The sequence below is a fragment of the Galeopterus variegatus genome, unplaced genomic scaffold (genome assembly GCF_000696425.1).
Source record: "Galeopterus variegatus unplaced genomic scaffold, G_variegatus-3.0.2 Scaffold597, whole genome shotgun sequence".
NCBI lineage: Eukaryota > Metazoa > Chordata > Mammalia > Dermoptera > Cynocephalidae > Galeopterus > Galeopterus variegatus.
The window spans coordinates 320,631-345,711 of NW_007726708.1; the positions used below are offsets into that span (position 1 = coordinate 320,631).

The window sequence follows — 25,081 nt, forward strand, 5'->3', positions numbered from 1 at the left end:
GGGGGGGGGGGGGGAAAGGCAGCAATAGTTTGGGAGTCTTAAGCTTCCTCCCTAAAGAAACACAGAAGCTCTCTGGCTTGGAGGTTCAAGAGCTCGCTTTCTCCTTAAGGCTGTATCATCTATTTCACGGGGATGAAATAACCCCAACACTCAATAGCTGGAACAGGGTTTAAATGTGGAAAACAGATTCAAGTTTTTCCTTCCAAATGCAAATTCTTACATCCAAATATATTGAGGAATCATAGTTATTTTCCTCTTCCTGGGGAGCCCCAGGAACCCAAAGGGATGATGATTAAAGGATGGACCTGGCTTAGAGTTGCCCTCAGAAATAGGAAGCAGATTTAAAGAAAGAAGAAATAGGAAGCAGTAACTCTGCTCTCAGGGACACCAGATACTGGAGATGCTATTCGTCAAAGAAATTAACGTGCTAAAGTGAGTCCCAAGTGATCTGCCTCCCATGTTCGCTGCACAGTGTCTGATGGATGGGGATAGAAGAATCCAGAATCGCTCTCATCAGTCATTGTCAGGAAATAGGAAGATTATCATGCCTGTGACAGTTGGAAGAAGGGTGAAATTGTGCACGATGAATTACAAATGCAGACATCCCATATGGTCACATATTGAATGTGAAGTTGCAGCTCTCCCATACACGTGGTCTTCAAACCACGGGACTTTTAAATTTGAAGTTACTTTTCCACATTTCTCAGTAATCTTTCAGTACCTGAAATGGTATTTGAAATTCATTAACAGAACTGGGAATAGTCTCTAGAAATGCTGGATTCTTTGATATTTGGGCTGCCAATGGCTCATACATGAAGTACAAATGTCAGATCACAGGAGCCCAGGGACAGCTCAACTGCCTCTGTAGACTCCAGTCACAGGGGTAAAGACAGACAGACAACCAGTGAGTGGTCCTTCAGAAGAAATTTAGTCAAACGGCAACAGTGTAAGTGGTAGTCCAGGAGTTCTTCAAATCAGCGCAAAATTTACTGTGTGATAAGGATAAATGTAGGAGGCTAGCAATATAGCAAAATATCCATGAGATGTGTTTCTTTGCCGCCTCTGTATGGCCTCTGTACTTCTAGTTTGTCTTCTCTCTGGAGACAGTTACCTAAGGGTATGCATCCTGGACATCCACTTCATCATCCTCACAGGGCTATCCAGCCCTTGAAAGAGCCTCTCTGTGTGAATCTGAGAGGCTGGCAGATTACAGAGGTATTACTTCTGAGTAGCATTGTTGACAGCTTTCTTAACCTGTTCAGACCTCATGATAGCCAGCTCTGAGTGGTGTTACTTGCCATGGTCACTCAATCAGACCAGGGGTCATGGACCCAGACCTTGAGTTGCTTTTTCTTCTTGGGCATGGTTACCATTTCAAGAAAGACTGGCCTATTTTACTGGGACACTGGGCTATGTCATGTGTCCAAGAGAAGCCCAGGAAGCCATCAGCCAGCTCTACCTGGCCCCTCCACTGACTGACATGATGAGATCAGTATTTATGTAAAATTGGATAGTAGATCAAAGGGAAGAAAGTTTTATGGCTGTACAGGGGAATAAATGGTGAAAACCTGGAATTTAAAAAATGAGCTACTTCTCTATTTTTTCAGTCTCTTCTTGTTTTTCAGATTTGATCATTTCTATTAATGTCTTCAAATTCACGGACTCTTTTCTCTTTAATCTCCATTCTTCTGTATATCCTGTCTAGTACATATTTTTTTATTTCAAGTTTTCTGTTTTTCTTTTCTAAATTTCTATTTGGGTCTGTTTAATAATTTCTTTTTCTCTGCTGTAGTTTTGTATATTAATTGGTTGGACTCATATGAAAAACTCTGCCTCTTGGGTATCAGCTTAAATTTCCATTTTGTTCTTTTATCTTTAGATGGACTGTGCATACGTGTTGTTCACAATCATCCAGAAATTTGAACAGTTTATATACAGAATTTGGAGTTTCTCCTCATTAGCTCTTTCTTTTCTGAGATTTTCCTCTCCTTTTCACAGATGATCCTGCCAACTATCAAATGTGTTGGCTTAACTGTATTATAAGGTTTTTTTAAATTATAAATATAAACTCTACATGTAAACTGAGTGTTTAGTAAGCAGTAGATTCTGATTCAGTTAGACTGGGGCCAGTTTTAGGCATTAACATGTTTTAAAAGCTTCCCCGTTGATGTTACTGTACACCGAGGATTAAGATCCCTTGGTTTCAAGATCGGTCATTTTGTTGTGCTGATTTTGTTGAAGAGCCCCGGCTCTGAGGTGAGAACAGAAATATTAGTGTCCTCTGAGTTTGAGAGTGTTTTCTGCTCCTTGTCCTTACTTTAGGTTGACTTCTACTGGTGCTCTGCCCAACTCTAGCTTATTAGATACATTATGAATAATCTTAACCTCACAGTAAAGTTTTTTTTGATCCAAGGCAAATATAATTTCGCAGATGGGGAACAGTTGTGCCTGCAGTTGTCTGCTTCCAAATTAAAATGTATTTTTAATTTTTGATGAGTCACTTTTCTTGTGTAATACTTCTTTGACTTGTATTACTTGGTATAGCTTGGATTCTAGTCACTTCCAAAATACTTTGTTATATTGTTTTAATGTAAAGAAAAGGAAAATTTGATGCCTCTGATTTTGCCTACTAACTATTTGAAGCAAGATAGAGCCTCTGGCTTTGATAGATTCTGTATGTGTCTAGCTACATTCTGGGAGTTTGATAGAAATAATATCATGCTATCCTGACATTGAAGAGAGAAGAAATATACAAAAAATACCTAGAACAGGAATGCAAATTTTATGCCAAGCCCTATTTTACAACATTGGAATATTGAAGTTATCTATTGGTATGGTACTAAGTTAAAAGATAGCAACCTCAAAAGCCTAACTTATCTACTTGAAACTCACTGGGGAAAAGGAGATATGTGCTAAAATGCTGTGAAACCACCCAATTACATCACTTTTTAAAAACCCTGGAAAGGCACAAAACTTGCCATTACTTTATAACCCTTGGTCTCAATAGAAAAAGGTGAGATTATCTGGTCATGGGAGAAAGAAGCAAGGTAATAGAATATGGAAGGAAATGTCTATTGTAGAAGAGTAATTGACATTTAGTAGACCCCCAATAAATACTGGTTGAATGAATAAATGAAATGAGAGAGAAACATACTAGAAAATACTTGGGGCTAAAGCAGAGATTTGTATCTAGAAAATGCCTGATGCTATATTGAATTAAGTATTATACTATCAATATATTTATTTTAGCCAGGACATATTTTCACCACTGATATAGGACTGCCAAAGGGAGAAAAAAGGAAAGGGAGTTTATCACAAAAAGAGATGAAAGTGCTTTCTTCTGCTTTCTTTATTCCCCATATTCCATTATAGCCCATGCATTCCTATAAAGAATGACCTAAAATACTAAACGAAGCCTGGCCTTTTAAAACTCATCTGAATTTTGTTTGGACGACTAAGAATTCCATGGTTGTCAGAAAATTAACTTATTTTGCCTAATTTAGGAACTTTTTCTGTTATTTCTATTGGCTTGCCTCTATTCTTTCATTTCCATCCCGATCAATCCTATCAGTGAAATGGATTGAAAGCTACCTAGTGCCTTTGATTAACTGTTGCTTGGAAATTTTACTACAGATTCTTCTTTTTACAATTCAATGATCAGTCACTAACCTTAAGGTTTTAAAGTGCATCTTATACTTAATTTTGTAAGTATTGATGTATAATTTACATAACATAAAATTCACCCATTTAAAGTGTACAGCTCAGTTAATTTTATCAAATGTATGTAGTTGTGCAATTATTGTGGCAATCCACTTTGGCTACCCACAGCCCTAGGCGACCACTGATCTGCTTTCTGTAGCTACAGTTTATTGGCCTTTTACAGGAACTTCACCTGAATGGAATCAGAATATCTGATACTTATTTTTTAATTTAGAAACTAATTTTATCTTATTAAAATAGCCAAAGGCCAACTAAATTAAGCATATCTCATATATCACTGTAAACAGCAGCAGAATAAATTAATTAGAGTTTTCCCAATAAGGTATTAAGACGTTATTGAACACCTCATTTGCTTTTGTGAATTGCAACTTATTTTCTTTTTGTTAGATATCTTGTTCAGTTTTGAGCTATGCAATATATGTTACCTCTTCAAGATGTATTGATTAATATTCTTTCCAACTTCAGGCCTTATTTTAAGGTTTATATTATTATGACATTTTTTTTCCAAAACTACAAGTTTTGATGTGAGTTCAAAGGGAAGAAAACAGAGGCACCTAATGAGGCTTCAAACATTTGTGGATAGATGAGTGGATGGAAGACAGCTTGATGACTTCCATATATGTAGTATCATAAGTTCTCAGGGTATAGAGAATTGATATGTTGCATGTATTTGGAATAGAATTTCACTCTTTGTGTGTTTTTATTTCACAGAAGAAATATGAAACATATTAAAGCTTTACAATGGACCAAGTCCTATGTTTTACCAGAGTTTCCCTATGATGTCAAATGCATGTTAGCAGAGCAGAAGTGTCCTGATCACAGTATGAGGATAAGGATCATTGAGTTTCTCCAGGCTGACATGACTAAGTATCTGGAAGGTTCACTGTGAGTAATAACAGGGCAGACTTGCTGTTTTGGGAGAGGGTCTATTTTCAGAGTAGAGTAGAATTCATTTGGAATCAACTTGCTTCAGATTTTGTATGACATATTGGTGATAGTTCAACAACGCCCAAAACTTAAATGTATATTTTGTTATATAGAAAGATTTGAAGAAAAGCAAGTGTAATGTAGATTCATGCTAAAGAAAAGATTGTGGATTGTGTGAAGTGAAATATGTCCTCTTTGTTGCGGTGAACAGGTATCCCACCACCCAGCAGTACAACGATGTGGTCAACTCCCTGCTGCAGGCCCACCCTTTCCTGGACGAGGATGGCTGTGGCTTTGTAAGTGATCGCAGGGCACCAGCCTGTTAATCTCAGCCCATCTGAAAATAGGAGCCATGTGTTGTCCAGTAATTTTTTGCTTTACCCCCTTTCCTTAACCTCTCTCTCTCTCTCTCATTCGCTCACTCTCTTCGTGTCTATCTATCCAAGTTTGTCTGTTTCTCTTTGTCTATTTCTCTCTTTATCTCTGCTTGGTCTCCATGATTTTTTGTTTCCTTGGCTCTGTCTCTGTCTTTCTGCCTCTTTCCGTCAGTCCCTCCTTCTTTGTTTGCTTTGTGCTCTCTCTCCTCTCTCTCTCTCTGTCTCTCCTCTGTGATAGCTTCTCTGTCTCTCTTTGTCCTGCATTCCTTTGTCTTCTTTATCTCTCTCTGTCATGGTGTTTCTGTCCCTCTCTCAAAGCTGTTTGGAAGTTCATATGTAACACTGAGTCTCTAGGAAGGTCTTTAGGAGATGTCATACATAACAAGAGCTGGAAGTGACTGCAGCTTCATCAGAGCTGTCACCAGCAAGTGTTTCTTGCCTTCTGATTAGGCCTGGTGGAGAAGTTTGAGGTCTTAGCTATCCTGGCCCTCTCACATCTCTGCTGTCCTCATCAAAACAGATCCTAATGGTCGGTGTGTTCACTGGCTGAGCGTGGTGCAGACCACACCATGCCAAGGGTTGAGATCCCCTTACCGGTCAAAAAAAAAAAAACAGATCCTAAGCTGTTCCAAACTCTGGCTACACATTAAGATCCCCAGAGATTCTGATTTTATTGATTTGAAGATGGGGCCCTGGCATTAGCATTTTTTAAAGTTCCCCAAATGATTCTAATGTACAGCCAGGGTTGAGAACTGCTACTTTCAGGGTTCCAGTACAAACTTTGCTTTTGGACCTACCTACCTCTTGGGTTTAAAAGACGAGGGTCTTCATTGCACAACAATGTGAATATACTTGACACTATTGAACGTACACCTAAAAATAATTAAGATGGTAAAAAAAAATTGAGTGCTTATGACACTGGAACTATATGATTTAAGGAACAGTTATGGGGAACTGTAACTATGTGTACATAAAGATATACTTGTACTGTCTTATTTTTTGTATCTCTATATTCCATATGCATACACTGGTAGTCATACCATATAAATCAGATAGATGTCATTTTGTACCTCACCATCTCAGATATCTATGAGAAAATATTTTTGTTGTGCTTTCTTGAAGAAGTAGGATTTAAGCAATTAGTTCCAATTTGAACAACAAAGGATAAATGCCAACGTCTGTGAATGTAGAAACATTAAAGGCCTCTGTTTCCTTCCTTCCTTCCTTTTTTCTTCCTTCCTTCTCTCCTTCCTGCCTTTTGTATAAAACTTTTCATAAAAAGTTTTATTATATGTGAATAGAATCATAGAATTTTCTGAATGGGAGAGGACCTTAACGATTCTTTTTTTAACATTCAGACTCAGGAAAGATGTTGTATCCTGTGTCTGGAAATATTACTATTGAAGCCAAGACTAGAATTCAGGTATACTTGCTTCTAGGAAGACATCCTTTCTAAAACATGCTGCTACATATAAAGCGTGCTACAAAATAAACCAAATCTGCTCTAAAACAAAACAAAACAAAGCAATAAAAACAACAAACAAACCTGGGGTTCCAACATTGACAACCACGTCAGTGTGGCTGACAAAACCGATTCTCAGAATTTCTTCTACACTCAAGATATGATGTCTGCCAACTAATCTGTTTTGTCATGTATAGAACTAGTTGTGTTTTTAAGAAAATAATTTATATTTACTGTTTGAATAAGTTATACATTCACATAGCTCAAAATTCAAAAGCTACCAAAGGGTATAAATTAGAACAGTCTCCCTCCCATCCCTGTCCTCCAGCCGTGTAATATTCCTCCCCAGAAGTAACAATGTTATTAAAAAGATTTCTTCCAGAGAATCCTTGCATATGTATAAGCAAGTACATATCTATTTAATTACATCTGACCCTCAGTTTCATGGTTATCAAAGTGAGACACATACAAAGAAATAATGCTGACTTTGCTCTTGTGTGCATTTTACCCACGTCTCTTTCCAGCAGCATTAACTAAAGAGACCTGCAGAATTGCAGCAGGTTATGGCCCATGTTTGCACACACAGAGTGGAAGGGGAAACTCTTGTGCATGGATAGGTGTTTACCCAAATTCTCTCTGCAAGCATGTCTGTGTTCCTACAGCAGAAGATGTAGAAAATTTCTGAAAACATCAGTGTGTGTATATGTGTATATGTGACTGTATATGTGTGTGTGAAAGAAAGAGATAAAGAGAGAACACACTTGGTTATTTTCAGTATTCATTTTATTTTCAACTTCTTATTTTGAAAAATTTCAAATCTGCACAAAATTGGAAGAATGCTAAGGTGATACCCATAAAACCTTCACCTAGATCAAGATTTCTCCATCACTGTACTATGTACATCTGAGGTTGGATAATTCTTTGTGATGGGGGCTGTCCTGTCCATGGTAGGACATTTGGCAGCATCCCTGGCTCCCACTTCACCCCAATTGTAACAACCAGACATCTCCTGAGAGGGGGAGGGGGCAACATCACTTTGCTGGTTGAGAATCACTGATCTAGATTCCCCAGGTATTAATATTTTGCCACATTTATTTTTCTTCTCTCACATTAGTTCACTTGTTTTGGCAAAGCATTTGAAAGCAAGTTGCAGATGTCATCCCTAAATAACCTCAGCATGTATTTCATAAGGATAGGACAATCTCCTGTACTTGTATAAACATGGTACCATTTTAATACCTAATAACAATGATTGCATTGTTTAACATTGATTGCATAATATAATATACAATCCATATTCCCATTTTTTCAATTATTCAAAAATTTTTGCTGTAAAATTTAATCAGGGATTGTACATTGCATTTGGTTGTTATTTGCTTTTTGGACAGGTCTAGTCTAGTTGCCGTACGAGATGGTCCACATTCTGCGTTTGTTCAAATGATTCCTAATGATTACATTTGGGCTTAAAATTCTGGGCACAGATCTGCTGGTGATGCCATAGACTGTGTCATATGTCACAACAGGAGGCTCCTAATTCCAGGGCTACTTTTTATTTCAGAGTGATTGGAAGAGAGCTGTATCCATGTGAAACTTTCTACATCCCTCTAGCAAGACACGTATGGAGAAGGGGGATAATTACTCCATAACACAATATTTTCTACTGAGTCTGTCTACAGGAGGCATCTTTGTAAGGAAGTCACAGTGCCAGGCATATATAGCAGATGCTCAGTAAATACTCATTGACTGAATGTTCATGTGGGAGATTGTATTTGATTTGTCCTTGTTCAGTTCCTATCAAACAATTAGTAAGGAGAGATGGGAGAGGCTAGGAAGAAGAAATTGGCAATTTAAAAATATCTTTGCAGTTGATTGCTATAATACCTCCCACCAGGTTTAGCAGGTTTAGAGGCCCTTCAGAGCTATAGGAAACAAGAGGAAAAAATGTATTTGCACCCAGTTCATATTTCGGTGCTGGGAAAAATAGAAGCCATCCTTTATTTCTGTGCTGTTGTAAAATAGTGAAGGCAGAGTCCTGGCCTGCAAGCCTGTGGGAGGTGATGAAGCATCTCTGACTCATACATACCATCCCCCAACCCTCAACCCACAGGCCTCCCCCAGGGCTGCCAAAGGGTTTTATGAATAGCACTTTAGTTTACAAATATCTTCCACGAGTCTCCCAAAACCCAGTGCAATTGACAAGACAGATCTTATTGTTCCATTCTACAGGTGAAGAAACTAAGGCCATTGGGGGTTACTTGTTGAATGTTACTTGGTGAATACTCAAGTTACTATGTATTAGATCCTGAGTCTTCCCAGCTTAGGCCACAGTGCTGTCGCAAGGACTGGGAATACTCTTATTGGGCATTATAAGCCATGTAACCAGGAATGACGAAATCTAAGTGCCAAATACTTGAGTAATGTTATCTCAGTGGCATTCCCATTTGCCCGTGAGGAAATAGAGTTCAGAAAACATGACCAAAGCCGAGTAAGGTGACTTACCACCCTTTCTAGTGGCTGGCACTGGGAAGGAAATATGGGCTTGTTTGACTGCCAAGGGTCTTTTCCTTCCCCACACCCACTATGGGCTCTATTCGAGCACATGGCACTGCAAGGAAGTTGAGTGGCTGAGAAGCAGCCTGAGGCTCAGGCTTCAAGAAGTGATGGGCCACTACTCACGTAGCAAGTTACTTACCAAGCAAGGCCAAGACTCAGTCTTGCTTCTAGTGTGTTTCCTCAACACCTGGATCCCTGTGCGTTGTAGAGGACTGACACCAGGCAACAGACATTTCGAGTTTTCCAATATGGGATGATCATCTGGGCTTGGTGAGCAAAGCAGACATGAACCTGTTTTTATGTGCCTATAGCCTAGAGGAAGGAAAGGAAGGAAGGAGAAAGGGAGGGAAAGAAAAGTAAGGAAATGAAGGGAAAAGGAAAAAAGAAAAAGCATCTCATAGATGAGGGTAAATGACCAGTGTGATAAGCGCATACAAGGAAAGGGGAGAGTAGATAACCAGGGGAAATGAGTTATTGGGGAGGTTACTAGGGGCTTCCATGAATCAGCAATGCTGAGGTGGGATCTGGAGGCAAAGCAGGAGTTAACTAGATACCAGCTGGTGGGGGAGGAGAGGGATTGAGCTTTCCAGGCCGAAACAAAAGGCGCAGGAGTGGAAGGGAGTGTTGGCGTGTTGAGGATAAAGCCCAGGTGTGCTCCCCAGGTGTGCCTCCTCAGCTGTTGTCCTTGTCTATGGTCTCCCAAACACTCCACATGCTGGGCGGATTCTTCCAGATTTCAAATCTGACCTCCACTCTCCTGACTCAACATGGCCTAGGAGGACTTCCTAACCTGGCTCTGCAGCCAAATTATATATAAAGCTTTAAAAAGTACAGACATCTGGGCTACTCTCAGACCTACTGAGCCAGTGTGGACTAGTTGCATCAGCATCACCTGGGAACCTGTAAGAAATGCAGATTCTCAGCCCTTCCCCTGACCTATGAATCAGAGACTCTGAGGGTGGGGCCCAGCAACCTTGCTCTAATGAGGGATTGTACATTGCATTTGGTTGTTATTTGCTTTTTGGACAGGTCTAGTCTAGTTGCAATTCAGGCTAAAGTTTGAGATGCATTACTTCAGAGGAGGGAACAAAGGCAAAGTCCCCTGTGAGAGTCTGTGCAGCCTTCTACAGAGAGGGGTTTGAGAAGATCCGGTTCAGGATTACTTTGAAGCGTCTTCACAGGGTCACCATGACCCTTCAGGCTTTTCTCTCCCACCTTATTTTCTACCCCATCTTCTATATCATTCCTGCATCTTGAGCTCTGTGCTCCAGCCAGGTGCAGCTTTTGGCAGTTCTCCAAATGGCACTGTCTCTCCCTGTCCTCCATTGCACATGCTGCTTCATCCACCTGGAACTTCCATCCTTCCACCCACCCACCTGGCATTCCCTGGTGCTATCTCCACTTCCCTTAAATAGTTAACCCTCTGCATTCCCCAGTGCTATCTCCATTTCCCTTAAATAGATAACCTAAGACCTGGGCCTTGGCTTAGGTGTACCTCCTACAGGAAAGCTTCCGTGATCTCCTAACACAATGTAAGATAATGCTGTCTCTTCCTCTATTATAACACTTTTCACTCTATTTTGAAATGACTCATGCCTCTGCTAGACTGAAAGCCAGAACTGCCTGTGCCCTCCTGCCTCCCAGGGCAAAAGCTGGTCTTTGTGTTTGAAATAGTAGATGCTTCACAAATATTTGAGGAGTGAATGCCGATAGTTTTCACCAAAGTGAATTTAACTGGATGACAATTTTTTTTTTTAAAGAAAATGCATCAATCCATACATACATAAGCCAGTGTTACTTCTTTTGTAGAACCCACTAGAAAAGTGAATGTGTTGTGCAGACAGCAGAGTATTGTGAAAAGTATTCACTTTTGGGAATTAAAAAATCTAGGTTCAAGAGCCATTATGTTTACTCAATAACTATATGATGTTGGGAGAATATTTTCATTTGTCTGTTTTCTTAAATATAATTCAGGGATTATGATTTTTATAGCAATGTCACAAGATGTTGTGAGGATAAATGGAAGAAAAAACATTATTTCCATTACTGTGATATGAAAGTAATTTCAAGCTCAAGGGTGATAGACAAATATCTTATAGGATTGTTCCAATCTCCTTGAAGTTTAACTGGCCTATTTTATTATTTTACGCAGTTTTTATGGAAACGAGCCCTCAAAGATCGCTTTAAATATGTTCGAAGACCCATAGAAGATGATGAACAAGTGATGAGAAATAAGTGTAAATTTGGACACCGAAGAGGCCAGACAAGGAAATCTCTTGCTGATATAAGATGCGATGAAATTAAAATTGTCCAGATAAAAGTAAGATTGACTCTCAAAATGTTCTGACAACTTGATTGATCGAATGATTGATAGTAAATAATAGCATTTGAAATCATTAAAACCAAGAAAGATGCCTTTTTAAAATTTGGGGTGTGGTTAGGAGCCACGAAAATCTGTGCTTTGCATGGCTGATAACATAAATGATATTTCCAAAAGAGGGCTTCCAAAAACAATTTGAGGCGAGAGAGTTACCGAACATCTCATGTTTATTTTTTCACAACCTTCAAAGAACCTGGAAATACCCTTAATATCTGGATCCTTGAATAATTTCTCTTCCTCTCATCCTAAAATGCATCTCATGTTCTTCATGCTCTTGTTGCTACAGAAAGTTTTAATACTCACATGGCAGGGGGTAGGTAGCCTCCAGTGTCGGGGAAGAAGTAATCTCATGCGTGTATACAAAACTCCATGCTGGCCTTGTCCTACCTGCTGGTCCAGGAGGCTTCCCACCCCAACCCAGAAACGGCTGAGGGGGCTTCAGGCTAGGGAGGCCAGGCAGGCCAGGGAAGATTCCTCCCTCAGTAATGCGGAGGCCAGATGGGTCCTAATTATCTGAGATCCTATAAATACTCTTTAACTACCTCACAGCCCAAGAGACCTTTAGAAACAAAAACTTCCCCTGCTAATAAAATAGACTGAACTCTACTAATAAAGTAGATTGAAAGGATGGATGTGCAAACTACCAATAATAGAAGCTAAATCTCATGTCCTTCCAATTCTATTTCCACCTTAATCCAACATGAATATGTAAATCTTAATTCTTCACCACAAACATGTTTACATTAGGGAATATTTTCTTTTTTATCTGCTGTATTTATTTGCTGTTAATAGAGCAAACTTTTGTTCACCTCAATTTGATTAGTACTAGTTTTAAGCTCCAGGGAACAGGAATATTTTTATCATATTTTGTAAGCCATTCATCCCAGCATCATATTTAATGCAAAATTTTGGATGAAGGTGTATAGTTTAAATATGTTGTTATAGTTTTCAATGAGATTTTCAAGAGATAGGTCAGTTTAGATAATACAATTCTACATCTGCTCTTTGACAAAAAGATAAGGTGCCCTAAATCTAGTGATGTAACTTTTTAGAAACTTTGTAAAATTCCAATTATAAACTAGAATTGTGATAGAGATAGAATTATATTTATTTTAAAATAACTTTTGTATTCTTAAATGTCACTTTGTGAAAGAACATAATTGCATTATGCATAAAATGATTTTCTAAAAAAAATCATTTTTCAGTACACTAAAAATGAAGTTCCTTTATAAATGAATTAAAATATTACAATTCAGTTTTCCCTGTTTTTCTATAGTGCATGTCCCACCAAAATTCATTGGAATTGATGAATGGTAAAATTGGACACTAAGTAATTGTCCCCAGCACTAGAACTCAAGGGTAAGCCCATGGGATCAAAGGTCACCAGTAGGGACACAAGGCTAATCAAAGCTCCTCTCTTTTGTCAACGCATCATCTTTGAACCAGTTTGTACACTCACACTTTCTGTGTCTTTCCAAAACACCTTAACTCTTCATGGACCTACACCCTTCGTGGCTCTTTCCTGACAGTCCCCCAGACATGCCTGAATCATAAGATGAATCCTGCTAAGGCCCACTTGCGGGCCTTTGCTACAAAAATAACAGGTAATTGAATGTTCCAGGGTTAGGAATTCAGTTGCAATAGAATTTAATTTGATTTTCCTGCCAGCTAGGGCTAAAAAAGAGATTATAGAGTGGTCATTGTTCACATCTGAAAAGACAACATTTTCACTGGCAAACAAATCTAATTGGTAAGAATTTACTATTCTCCCTCTTACAAATGGAGCTGCAAATAGCTGATTCTTTAAAGTCAGTAGCTTCATGTTTATGATCTTGTGTTCGGTAAAGCCAAAAGCTTTAAAGTATGGGGAAAACATTTACACTAAAATATTACAGAAACGGGGCCGGCCTGGTGGCGCACTCAGTAGAGTGCGGCACTTGGGAGCGCGGCGGCGCTCCCGCTGAGGGTTCGGATCCCATATACAGACCAGTCCACTCACTGGTTGAGCGCGGTGCGGGCGCGACGCCGAGGGTTTCGATCCCGTTACCGGTCACGAAAAAAGACAAAAAGGAAAAAAAAAATATTACAGAAACAACGTGTTTCTGTATTTTGTACTCTCCATGGTGATTAAGCAAATGTAAAAACACTAAGAAGAATAGGGTGTGGGGAGACTCCCATACATTGAATTCATCTCATGGAATTTTATCCTTCAGACTGATTGCCTAAATTATTTCCAATCTCCATATTAAACTTCTTCTGATAGCTCTTTTTCAATGTCTTTAAGATTTCTGAATATTAAAGATATTTGGGTTAAGACATGCTTAAGTAACTCACATCTTTTAAAATTTCTTGACTGAACACAATATTTCCATAATATGGAAAAAAATTATTTTCTGTGCTGCTGAGATATAAAGCGTTGATGCAGCCGAGAAGCAAAAGTCTGGCCATGCCCTCAAAGGCCTGGAAGTGGGTTTGGCTAAACTGGAAGATCTTGGGAGGAGATTTTCATCTGCTTTGTTCTGTTTTGTTTCTATTGTTTTTCTTTTGGCAGTTGGATAGAATTTACAAAAAAATTAAAAATAAATGTCTCCATGAAAGAGGGTGGGTTTCTTAGTACTGTCACTTGGGCTTCTGCAGACAACCCAAGCTGCTACAGAACTTGTGCGGGTCTGAGCAGAGGCCACAGATCTTTTATCCCTAACCCTCTGCCTACCACAGACTCATGACAGTTCAGCTCTGTTTAAACTATGGTATCTTTAGCTACAAAACTTGAAGCATCAGCAACACCAAAGCACCACCCGTGAGTCAGTTTACCTGGATTCCTCATAGTCCACAGCTGAAAAGACTAACCACCATGTTGTATGGACAGCTATACTGGCCAGAATCTCAGGCTATGTTCTCAGAGCAATCCCACAAAATGCTGGCTATTTTGCAATGTTCTAAAACGCCTTTCTAACCTCAAGACCTCAGGTTGCTGCCTGTACAAGAGTATTTCAAAAAGTTCATGGAAAAAAATTGAATTAAAAAACAATACAATCCTTTTGTTAACTTTTCAAAGACCCCTCATGCAGTCAGTGTTGCAGCTATGCTGTCAATTATGCATCTGGCTTTTAGTTGCAGGTCCAAATATTTTGTGGTCCCATGAATCAATAAATCTATTTCCTTTTCTTAATTGTCTTTTACTATATTTCATTGTGTATTTATAAACAGATATAATTAGATTCTCAAAGCAGTAGACTTAACTGAGTAATTTTGTAAGTTGTTAACATCTTGTTTAAAGGATGAAAACACTGGTTTTAAAAGCATATAGGAATTGTATGGAACTGCATGGCAGTGTACTGGGTTGTAATTTATACTGTAGCACTTCTTGTAAAAAGCCTCAGGGGTTAGTCAAACTTCAGCAAATCAAACTCCTCATTTCCTGACACATTATCCTTGTTGCCCTGTGCTAGGCCATTCTCTTGTTTTTATTCCTTTTTATCCCCATTCCTATCTGCCTTTCTCCATCCTCTGCCTGTGGCAACAATTCTAAAACATTTCATATGTATATTTTTTGTTTGTAAGTGTTCCAAAATGTGTACTGTTGTTTTGGGTTCACATATATTTGATTTAATGTAAATGGTATCCTATACCTCATTTGTGTTTCACTTTTCTGACATTCTTGTTACAATTCATTCATGTTGCCATGTGTATTTCTGGTCCATTGATTCTAACCATTGAAGAATACTCCTTACCTCAAGTCCTATTCTGCCCCACTACAAATTGTGCTGCAGAGAACAGCACGATAACGTCTGGTTATGGAGCTGTGTTCTTTCTTTGGCTTGTACATCCAGGAGACGAACTGATGGGGCACAAGTCACACATGTACTTCATTTGACCCATTTCTCTCTGGAAGGACTTTGCTACTCTGACTCCCACAGCTGTGCAGACCCCATATTCCCACCAACCCTTGGTACTATCCGGTCTTTGACATTTTGCCAAGTCAAATAGATATAAAGTGTAATCGCATTCTCATTGTAATTTGCATTTTCCTGGGTAACTCATGAGTCGGAAGGTCTCTTCATATGTTTGTTAGCCTTTTGAGTTTCTTCTAGAAAATTACTTCTCTTGGGCCGGCCCGGTGGCGCACTGGATAGTGCGCCGCTTGGGAAGCGTGGCGGCGCTCCCATCCGAGGGTTCAGATCCCACATACAGACCGGCTCCCGCTCACTGGCTGAGCGAGGCGTGGGAGCAACGCCGAGGCTTGCGATCCCGTTGCCGGTCCCCGGTCCGGTACGGGGGCAACACTGAGGGTTGCGATCCGTTGCTGGACACGGAAAAAAGACAAAAAAAAAAAAAAAAGAAAATTACTTCTCTAATTGTATCCATTGCCCATTTTTAATGGGTTGGCATTTTTTTCCAGTTAATTTGTAGGAAGCAGTTTTTCCCATGCCCTAAGTCAAAAAGATACTCTTCTACTCTTTCTTAAGTTTATAATATTAGCTTCTATGTTTAGGTCTTTAAATTACCTGGAGTCCACCTTTACTATTAAATAGGGATCTCTATGTAGTAAGCTCCTTTCTTAAAGCCAATTACTAAGCGATCCATCCTTTTCTCATTGGTTTATGGTGCCACTTTTATTGTCTCCTAAGTTCCCAAATAGACTTGGGTGTTTTCTGGACACTCTCTCTTATTCCATTGGCTTATTAGTCTATTCTTATGCCTTTCCACGTTGGATTTTGCTACTTTAGTTTTTATTACTTAGTATCACTAGTGCCTAGTGTAGACATTTTTTATTGCCAGCGTAGGATGTCCTGCATCAGGGAAGTCCCTCAGTAGAGAGGATTCTGGGTAGGTTCATCCTCATTTTCAGAATAAAGGGAAGGACAGAGACCTCTTCTCATGAACTTACCCCTAGCACCGCTTTTAGCATCTGCTTCTTACAGGAGAACTACAACCTGGTCTAGGGGTGCTGCATACAGGTGGGAGTACTGGGCTGAAAGAAGGTCCTGCGCGTCTGTCAGTACAAGGAATACCAGGACAAACTCTGTCTTGCTCTTGTGAGGACCTGCTATGACAGGAAGGAGAGAGCCTGATGGAGAGATCCTGCTTCTGTTGTCCTGACCCTGGGATGGGGGGTGGTGGCATCTGGTTTCCATGGGGCACTGGACCTTGGACCCCACACTATCATAGATTGATGTGCATCCTTTCTTGGGGATCTCTTCATCCAGAGAATTCCTTGGTAGTTCTCTTGGTTTTCCAACAAATTCCCCATTTGAAGGATCAAGTTGTAAACATACTTTTTGAAACGCTTAATCGCTTCCTTAATACTTTTTTGATGAATGCATGCATTTTCTTTTCTTAAGATACTGAAGTTCCTTTCAGCCAGCAGAGCTCCCACCTATTATAAAATTTTATTCATGGGAAATAAGCTGACTTTGATAATAGCCAGGGATTTTTTTCAAAATTTTCTGAAAAAATGTGGCTTGAAAATTTTTACAGGTGTTCACCTCTTTACATTCATGGCTGACACCTTAATCTACTTTGAAAATATTCTCCTCTGTCTTCATGGGGCAACTTTACTCTAAATCGGATATTTGGTGAAAATAATTGTGTTTTCTTGAAGCAGTAGAAGAAGGACTTTGAAGTTTCAGCTGGAGCTTGTGCCTTGCTTTTTCTGTGTTTTTTTCTAGCTGCAATGAAGTTTTCTCAACTTGGAAGCTTTTAATGGTATCTTTGGATGTATAGATAATTTTACCTTTGTCAGTTTAATCTACATTTATTTTTGTTTGGTTGGTTGGTTTTGTTTTTTCGCTTTAAGAGTTTTAAGTAAATAATTTAATCCTATCAATTAGTTTCTTCAAAATTCCTTCTGATTTCATCTGCTAAGAAGTCTTCATTTTATGATGCATTCATTATTTCTGATTACAAGTTTCCAATCTATGCTGTCTTCTCCAGGAATAGCAGCTGTTCAAGTTTTCTAGTTTCTTGTCTTTATCATCCATCTAGTAGGTATCTTCATTATTGAAGTGGGATTCAGCAACTATCATTGCTGAATTGTCTATTTCTTCAGTTCTGTCTGTTTTTGCTTCATGAGTTTTAGGGCTCTGTTGTTAGGTATATGTAAGTTTATAATTGTTATAGCTTCCTGATGTGACCCTCTTCACATTAAAAAATGTCCTCCTTTGTATCCAAGAACAATTTTTGTCTTAAAGTTCATTTTATCTGTTATCAGGATAGCTACTCCATCTCTCATTTGGTTACTGCTTGTGTGCTATATCTTTTTCCATCTTTTTACTTTCAACCTATTTATGTCTTTGAATCTAAATTATGTCTCTTGTAGACAGCCTATAGTTGGATCCTTTTTAAAATCCAATCTGCCAATTACTTAATGTAATTACTGATAAGGTAAGACGTACATCTGCTATTTTGCTATGTGTTTTCTATATGTCATCTTTTAAAAATTTATTCCTTTATTCCTTTGTTATGGCCTTTTTTAATATTAAGTAGATATTTTCCATTGTACCATTTTATTTTCCCTTGCTTCTTTTACTATATTTTTTCAGTTATTTTCTTAGTGTTTATCTTGGGGATGAAAATTGACATCATCTTAATGTATAATAATCTAGTTTGAACTGATACCGGTTTAATTACTATAACACATAAAAAAATTTTGCTTCCCTATAACTCTTCCCCACCTTTTGTGCTGTTATTGTCACACAAACTACATTTTTATACAGTATATGCCCATCAACACAGATTTATAATTATTGCTTCATGCCATTGTACTTGAAATAAGATGAGGGAAAGAAAAAGTTACAAACATAAAATATATTTTATACTGTCTCATATTTAACTATGTAATGACCTTTACTAGTGCTGTTTATTTTTCCGTGTGGATTTGAGTTACTGTCTAATATTCTCTCACTTCAGCTTAAGGAACTAGCTTTGGTATTTCTGGTAGAGAAGGTCTGCTACTGGCCAATTCTCTGTTTTTGTCTGTCTGGGAGTGTCTTAATTTCTCTTTCATTGCTGAAGGGCTGTCATTTAGAAAACCATTCTCTAGTTTGAGAATTGGGTGTTCTGATGTATCAGTTAATATGGTTTTGGCTGGAACTAACAGAAAACTGTATCTCAAACTGGCCAAAACTATAAGAAAAGCTATGTTCTCATATAACAAGAAACCCAGAGTTACGAGTTTGGATGTTACCGCTGCTCACCAATTTAATCAGTTCTTTTCCTCTGAACAATCAGCAGGATTGTACTTCTTCACTCCCTTGAAGTTAGCTGTGGACATGAGACTGGCTTTGACCCCTGAAATATGAGCAGGAGTGACATGCACATTGAAGATCCAGTATGCAATTCCCTTCATCCCTCTTTCTTTTTCAGCAATGACTGGCAGCATTCTGGATGCTGGAGCCATGTCCTTGTGTAGGGAGGATGAGGAGCAGGGCCCCAAGATGGATATACCACAAGTGACAAACTTTCATTGCTGTAAGGTCTGGGGGTTGGAGGTACAACAGCATAATCTCGCCTATCCCAAGTGATGCCAGGGACTCCAAGCACAGTATGTCAGGCTTTGGATCCAATTCTCTGTGATTCTCCTGCCCCTGTGCTGACTTCATGAGTGACAGAGGCATTTTTGAGGATCTGGCTGACCCTGCTATCCTCCCCAGGAATTTCACAGTCTGTGTCCTTGTATTTGATCTCAGGTGGGGAGATCTATGAGATATCGCCATATGTTATCATAAAAACACTTAAAACTTAGAGAAAATTTATTTTGCTTTATGTAAAAATACCTAGTTTTCATTTTATTTTCTCCCAATTCATTTGGAGATTCTTTCCAGGCCTTCAGTACTAGGAATAGATTATCTTCATTGTGACCTTAGTATTAATGACATTTCTCAAAGTATAAAACAAGAGGAGGAAAAACATACTATTTTTCCCCATTCCAGTGTGAAATATCCTATTGAACATATGCTGGGATGTCATGGCTGTTTCTTAGGGGAGTTAACTTGAGCCTCTTATTTTAACCTTCATGATAACTAGGACAGAGACACAGGAATTTAATAAATATTTTGAGGGTGTCCTTCCAAATATTTGCTAAAAAAATAAATAAGTCAACTAATTACCAGGGATTAAATTAAAACTATACTTAAAATTCATTTTTCTCTTAAAACATCTTTGTTTCCTACTTATTGGGTATTTATAGGCCCCATAGCTTTGAAAGACATGAAGTAGCTTTATGTGTTAGCTTTCTGTGGCTTAGAAAATAAAATGGAATTGAAAGTTGTGCAAAAACTGCCTGAAGAGTCAAATGTTAAAAATATTTACTAAGGTCCTTTGGATTTCTCTTATGGCATTTACTTTTTTTTTTAAGGTACCTGACACATGATGATTTGTTATGTAAATGACTAATCATTTTTATAGCCTTTTCTACAGATGTTTCTCTCATGGTGCAAAACCGAACAAGACAGTAAAAGTTGAAGAAAAATGTTGAAAGTTAATTGCATTCTGGATAGAATTCAATCGCTGCCCTCAGCAGGTGGCAAATTTACTAACACTGGGAAGTTTTATAAGTCAGCTGTGCACTGGGAAACATGCGGCAGCACTGCATGGGTGAAACTTTGCCTGCTGATTGACTGAGACACATGCCTGAATGCTAAACTAAGAGACTGATCACGTTCCACAGGGGAAACATCATTTCCAAAGACAACTTGATGACAATAAAATGAAAGTGAGAATGATTGAAATTTGGTATGAGGAAACTCCTAGCATCTAACACAGCACATTCCCATAGAAATATAATATGAACCACATATGTAATTTTTAATTTTCTAGTAGTCACATTAAAAGAAGTAAAAAGGGGCCGGCCCCATGGCGCAATCGGGAGAGTGCAGCGCTTGGGAGCGCAGCGGCGCTCCTGCCACGGGTTCGGATCCTATACAGGGATGACCGGTGCGCTCACTGGCTGAGCACGGTGCGGGTGACACCAAGCCAAGGGTTGCGATCCCCTTACCGGTCACCAAAAAAAAAAAAAAGAAGCAGGTGGAATTGATGTTAGTAGTATATTTTATTTAACCCAAAATATCCACAATATTATAATTTCAACATGTAATCATTATTAAAAACTTATTATGTTCTTTTTTTGCACATTGTCTTTGAAATCCAGTGTTTCTAGTACACATCTCAATTTGGACTAGCTACATTTCAAGTGCTCAGAAGCCACATGTGGTTACTGGCTACCAAAGTGGATGGCTCAGAAAAACACACCCTTAGAGGAATGAGCGAATAAGTAAGATGACAGTCTGTAGAGAACACAACAGTTAGCAGGGAGCATGACCAGTTATTTGCTGATGTTTGGAAGCTACGGTCCCCAAATCTTACGTACAGAACCTTTCTTTTCTCTTCTTTCTTTTTTAACATTCTCTTGTACACATTTGTGGGATACAGTATGTCGTTTCAATACACACCTGTATCCACAATGGTTCAGATAAGGTAGACAGCATGGTTTTGTCCACCACTTTTCTTCCTCTCTCCCTGACCCTCCTCTGCTGACCATTATTCCACTTTCTACTTCAGTGAGAACTACGTTTTTTTTCAGATTCCTCATGTGAGTGAGATCATGAGGTATTTGTCTTTTTTGTGTCCGACTTAATTCACTTATACATGATGGTTTCCAGTTCCATCCATGTTGCTACAAATTATAGGATGTCATTTTTTAAATAGCCGAGTAGTATTCCATGGTGTATATACCACAGTTTTTTAACCATTCATCTGCTGGTGGACATCTAGGTTGATTTCAGCTCTTGGCTATTGTGAACAGTGCTGTGGTGAACATGGGAGTGCAGGTGTCTTTTTGATACATTGATTTCATTTCCTTTGTGTATATATCCAGTAGTGAGATAGCTGGGTCTCAGGGTAGATCCATTTTTAGTTCTCTGAGGAACCTCCATACTGTTTTCCCCACTAGCTGTATCAATTTACACTCCCACCAGCAATGTAGGCGCGTTCCTTTTTCTCCGCATCCTAGCCAACATTTGTTACTTTCTGTCTTGGTGATAACAGCCATTCTAACCGGAGTGAGATGATATCACATTATGATTTTAATTTGCACTTCCTTGATAATTAGTGATTTTGAGCATTTTTTCATGTGCCTGTTGGCCATTTGTATGTGTTCTTTTGAGAAATGTCTGTCCAGGTCCTTTACCCATTTTTAAATTAGGTTATTTGGTTTTTGCTGTTGAGTTGTTTGAGTTCCTTATATATTTTGTATATTAGCCCCTTGTCTGACGTGTAGTTTGCAAACACTTTCTCCCATTCTGTAGGTTGTCTGTTCACTTTGTTCATGGTGTCATTTGCTCTGCAGAAGCTTTTGTGTATTTTTGCTTTAGTTGCCTGTGCCTTTGTAGTCTCACTCAAAAAAGCACTGCCCACTCCCATATTGTGTAGCACTTCTCTTATGTTTTCTTCTAGTAGTTTCATAGCTTTGGGTCTTAGGTCTTTGACCCGTTTTGGGTTGATTTTTGCATATGGTGAGAAATAGGGGTCTAGTTTCAATCTTCCCAGCACCATTTGTTGAAGAGGCGGTCCATTCCTCATTGTGTATTTTTGGCACCTTTGCTGAAAATCAGTTAGCTGTAAATGTGTATTTTTATTTTGGGGCTCTCTATTCTGTTTTTATGCCAGTACCATGCTGTTTTGGCCACTAAAGCTTTGTATAGTATATTTTGAAGTCAGGGAGTATTATGCCTCCAACTTTGTTCTTTGTGTTCAAGTTTGCTTTAGCTATATGGAGTCTTTTGTGCCAGAACCATTAATTATAGGTTAAAGTAGATTTAAAGTAGATTGTTATAAGAATTATTAAATTTTCATAGCAAGATACTTTCTTTGCAAATGTACTCAGATTTTAGGATGTAGAACAAAATTATGCTTAATAAAAGTCATAGTGAGCATTTATTCATGTCTGGGAGGGAAAAAAATTATAACTACATTTTTAACCATGTGTGTCTTACTACTTCAAAGCAGTCTTAATCTTCTGTTAAAATCTAACTTAGAAATCTCCTCCTCCTTATTTCTGTTCCAGCTGTCAGCTTAGACTAAAAGTTGGCTAGAGCTGATCTCTCCTATTCCTCCCAACTCTCTAGGAGCTATAGGTTTCGCTGGTGTTGGGGTAGAGAAACCACTCTATGTTGCCAGAACTGCTGTGGTAAAGGAGGCGTAGTGTAAATTCTTAATCCAGTTTGGTTGGATCCAACTCAAGTTAATGTTCTGGTTAATTTATGATGATACTTTTGAAGTCACAATGTTCACAGGTGGCTCTGACACTACTCTTCAGTGTGTCCTTCATTGGCGTTCCTTGGCCAGGAGTGACCTCTTCCCTGCTTCATGCCTTCTTCCTTTAATTCCTTCTTCAGCAAGTCCATGCACTGTCTTTGCCTACTGAGACAGACACTGAGCAGCCGACTCTGCAGCAGCTGCTATGCTGTAGGATTCACAAATTTCTCATCCACTTGTTCCTTCATTTTAATGTGCACTGCCAATGAAATCAAACTGTCAGAACAAGGCATCCACTTCCTTAGAGAAGTGGGGGCTCCACTAACGGGAATCCCTCACACCTGGCCATCTTTGTGCTCGGGAAAGTCACTTCCCCTTTGAGGGTTCTAATCTGCTCATCAGTAAAGTGAGAGGCATGGACCAGACAATGTCTAAGTTCCTTCCAAGCTCTAACAATATAAGTATATCTAACAATATATAAATCTCACACAATATAAATCATTAAAAGGGTGAGAACTTTAAATTCTGATGCAGCTTTCTAGTGAGGAAGGTCACCTCAGTCTAGAATACAACCCAACAATATTGTGTTAGTGCCATCAGTCTGATCAGGTAGAAGCTCCCTAGAAACTTTACTTTCACGATTGGGTGGGGGTTTGGGGGAAAGCAGTACATCATATGTATAGCAGCCCCTAATTGTCGATGTCAGCAATTATAGAACTTCCACTATTATTTCAGCAGTGGAAAGCTGTTGACATAGTTAAAACACTTTTTCCTTTACTTTAAAAAAAATCACTTTTTTTAAAGTTAAGAAAATGGTCATTCTATACATTCGAGACAGTGAAAGTATATACATGCATATATATACATATATAGCATATATGTAATTTATGAGACAAAGTGAAACTGGGAGCCCACCATTCAGCTTTAGAAGGGACCAGTGCCTGTACCATTGTGTGTGCCTGTGTTTTCCTCCTCTTTCCCATTGCCCACATTTTCAACATCACTGGCCTCTAGAAATTACCACTACTATGAATTTTATTCTCATCATTCACCTGTTATTTAAATAAATAATTTTGTCATCTATGCATAAATTTCCAAGAATATATTATTTATTTTTAATTGTTTTTGAGGTTGAAAATGATATGAAAACTATAGGTCATCTTTGATGAGTTACCTTTTTTTCACTCAATGTAATGTCTCTGGGATTCATCCAGACTGTTAAATTCAGCTGTACAGTTTATTCACTTTCTCGTTGGCTTAATAATCTATTGTGACAGAGAACCACAGTTTATTTAGCTATTCTCCTGTTAACAGACATTTGCTTTATTTCCAGTTTTGGCTGTTATGAACCATGCCGCTGTGATCATTCTTATATGTGTCTTGGTGCATATGTACAAGGTTTTTTCAAGGATTTACACTTAGGAGTGGAATTGCTGTCTTGTGGGGTATGCAAATATTCAACTCTATAAGTCAGTGCCAAATTGTTTTCCTAGATGACTGTAGTCAGTTAAGCTCCCTGAGCAGCACTTGCTATTATCGTATTTCTCCCCACCCTAATCTATTGGAATAAAATGGTATCTTGTTTGGATTTAATTTTCATTGTAATTATTTATGAGGTTGATCATCTTTTCACGGTTATGAAATATTTATGTTTCCTCCTCTGTAAAATGACTGTTCATGACTTTTGTCTATTTTTCTATGAAGTTGCCATTTTCTTATTTATTTGTAAGAATCTTTGTATATTTTGTATGCTCCTCCATTACCAATTATATCTATTGTAAACATCTTCTCCCAGTTTGTGCCTTGCCTTTTAATTTTTTTTCTGGTAACTTCTGACAAAGACAAATTTATAATTTTAATGTAGTTAGATTTATCCATCTTTTCTCTTATGATTAGTGCCTTAAGAAAATCCTTTCCTACCTTGAAGTGATAAGAAATATTCTAAAATTAAAAAAAAAATTTTTTAAGTTTTGCCTTTAATATTTAAGTTTCTAAACCATGTGGAATTTTTTTCCTTTATGAAAAAATAGGAAATAATTTCAGCACCTTTTATAAAATAATCCTCTCCTTCACGTATTTGTGATTTCTATCTGTTGTTTCCATGGTTCTGTGTTTAGAAACTCTGCTGTGTTCGTAGCAGCAAGATGGCGGTGGGTCTGGAGCGGGCGTGCCAGAAGACAGAGCGAGCTTGAGAAGTGTGAGCTGTGCTGCCAGAGTACTATTTGCATTTCCAAGAGCAACAAAAAACGAATAAATCACTGATCAACTAATCTACAACGAAAAAAAGCAACTCCAGTCTTGAGGTTTTAGGGCCAATACAAAAGGAGATTCCTGAGAGTGCCCCAACCACGCCAGGAGACCGCCGGGAGACCGAGCGAGCAGCCCGAGGCAACAAAGGCCAGGAAA

The 25,081-nt window shown here is 38.6% G+C and overlaps 1 protein-coding gene across 1 annotated transcript in view; it reads left to right on the forward strand.

Annotated features, from left to right (window-relative positions):
- SAMD3 (sterile alpha motif domain containing 3) overlaps positions 1–25,081 on the forward strand; it is a 60,029-nt gene that overhangs the window by 17,065 nt on the left and 17,883 nt on the right. Inside the window, exons 5-7 of the mRNA XM_008570362.1 lie at positions 4,432–4,605; positions 4,859–4,943; positions 11,192–11,359. Coding sequence (XP_008568584.1) covers positions 4,432–4,605; positions 4,859–4,943; positions 11,192–11,359 — 427 coding nt within the window. The remainder of the gene's footprint in view (positions 1–4,431; positions 4,606–4,858; positions 4,944–11,191; positions 11,360–25,081) is intronic.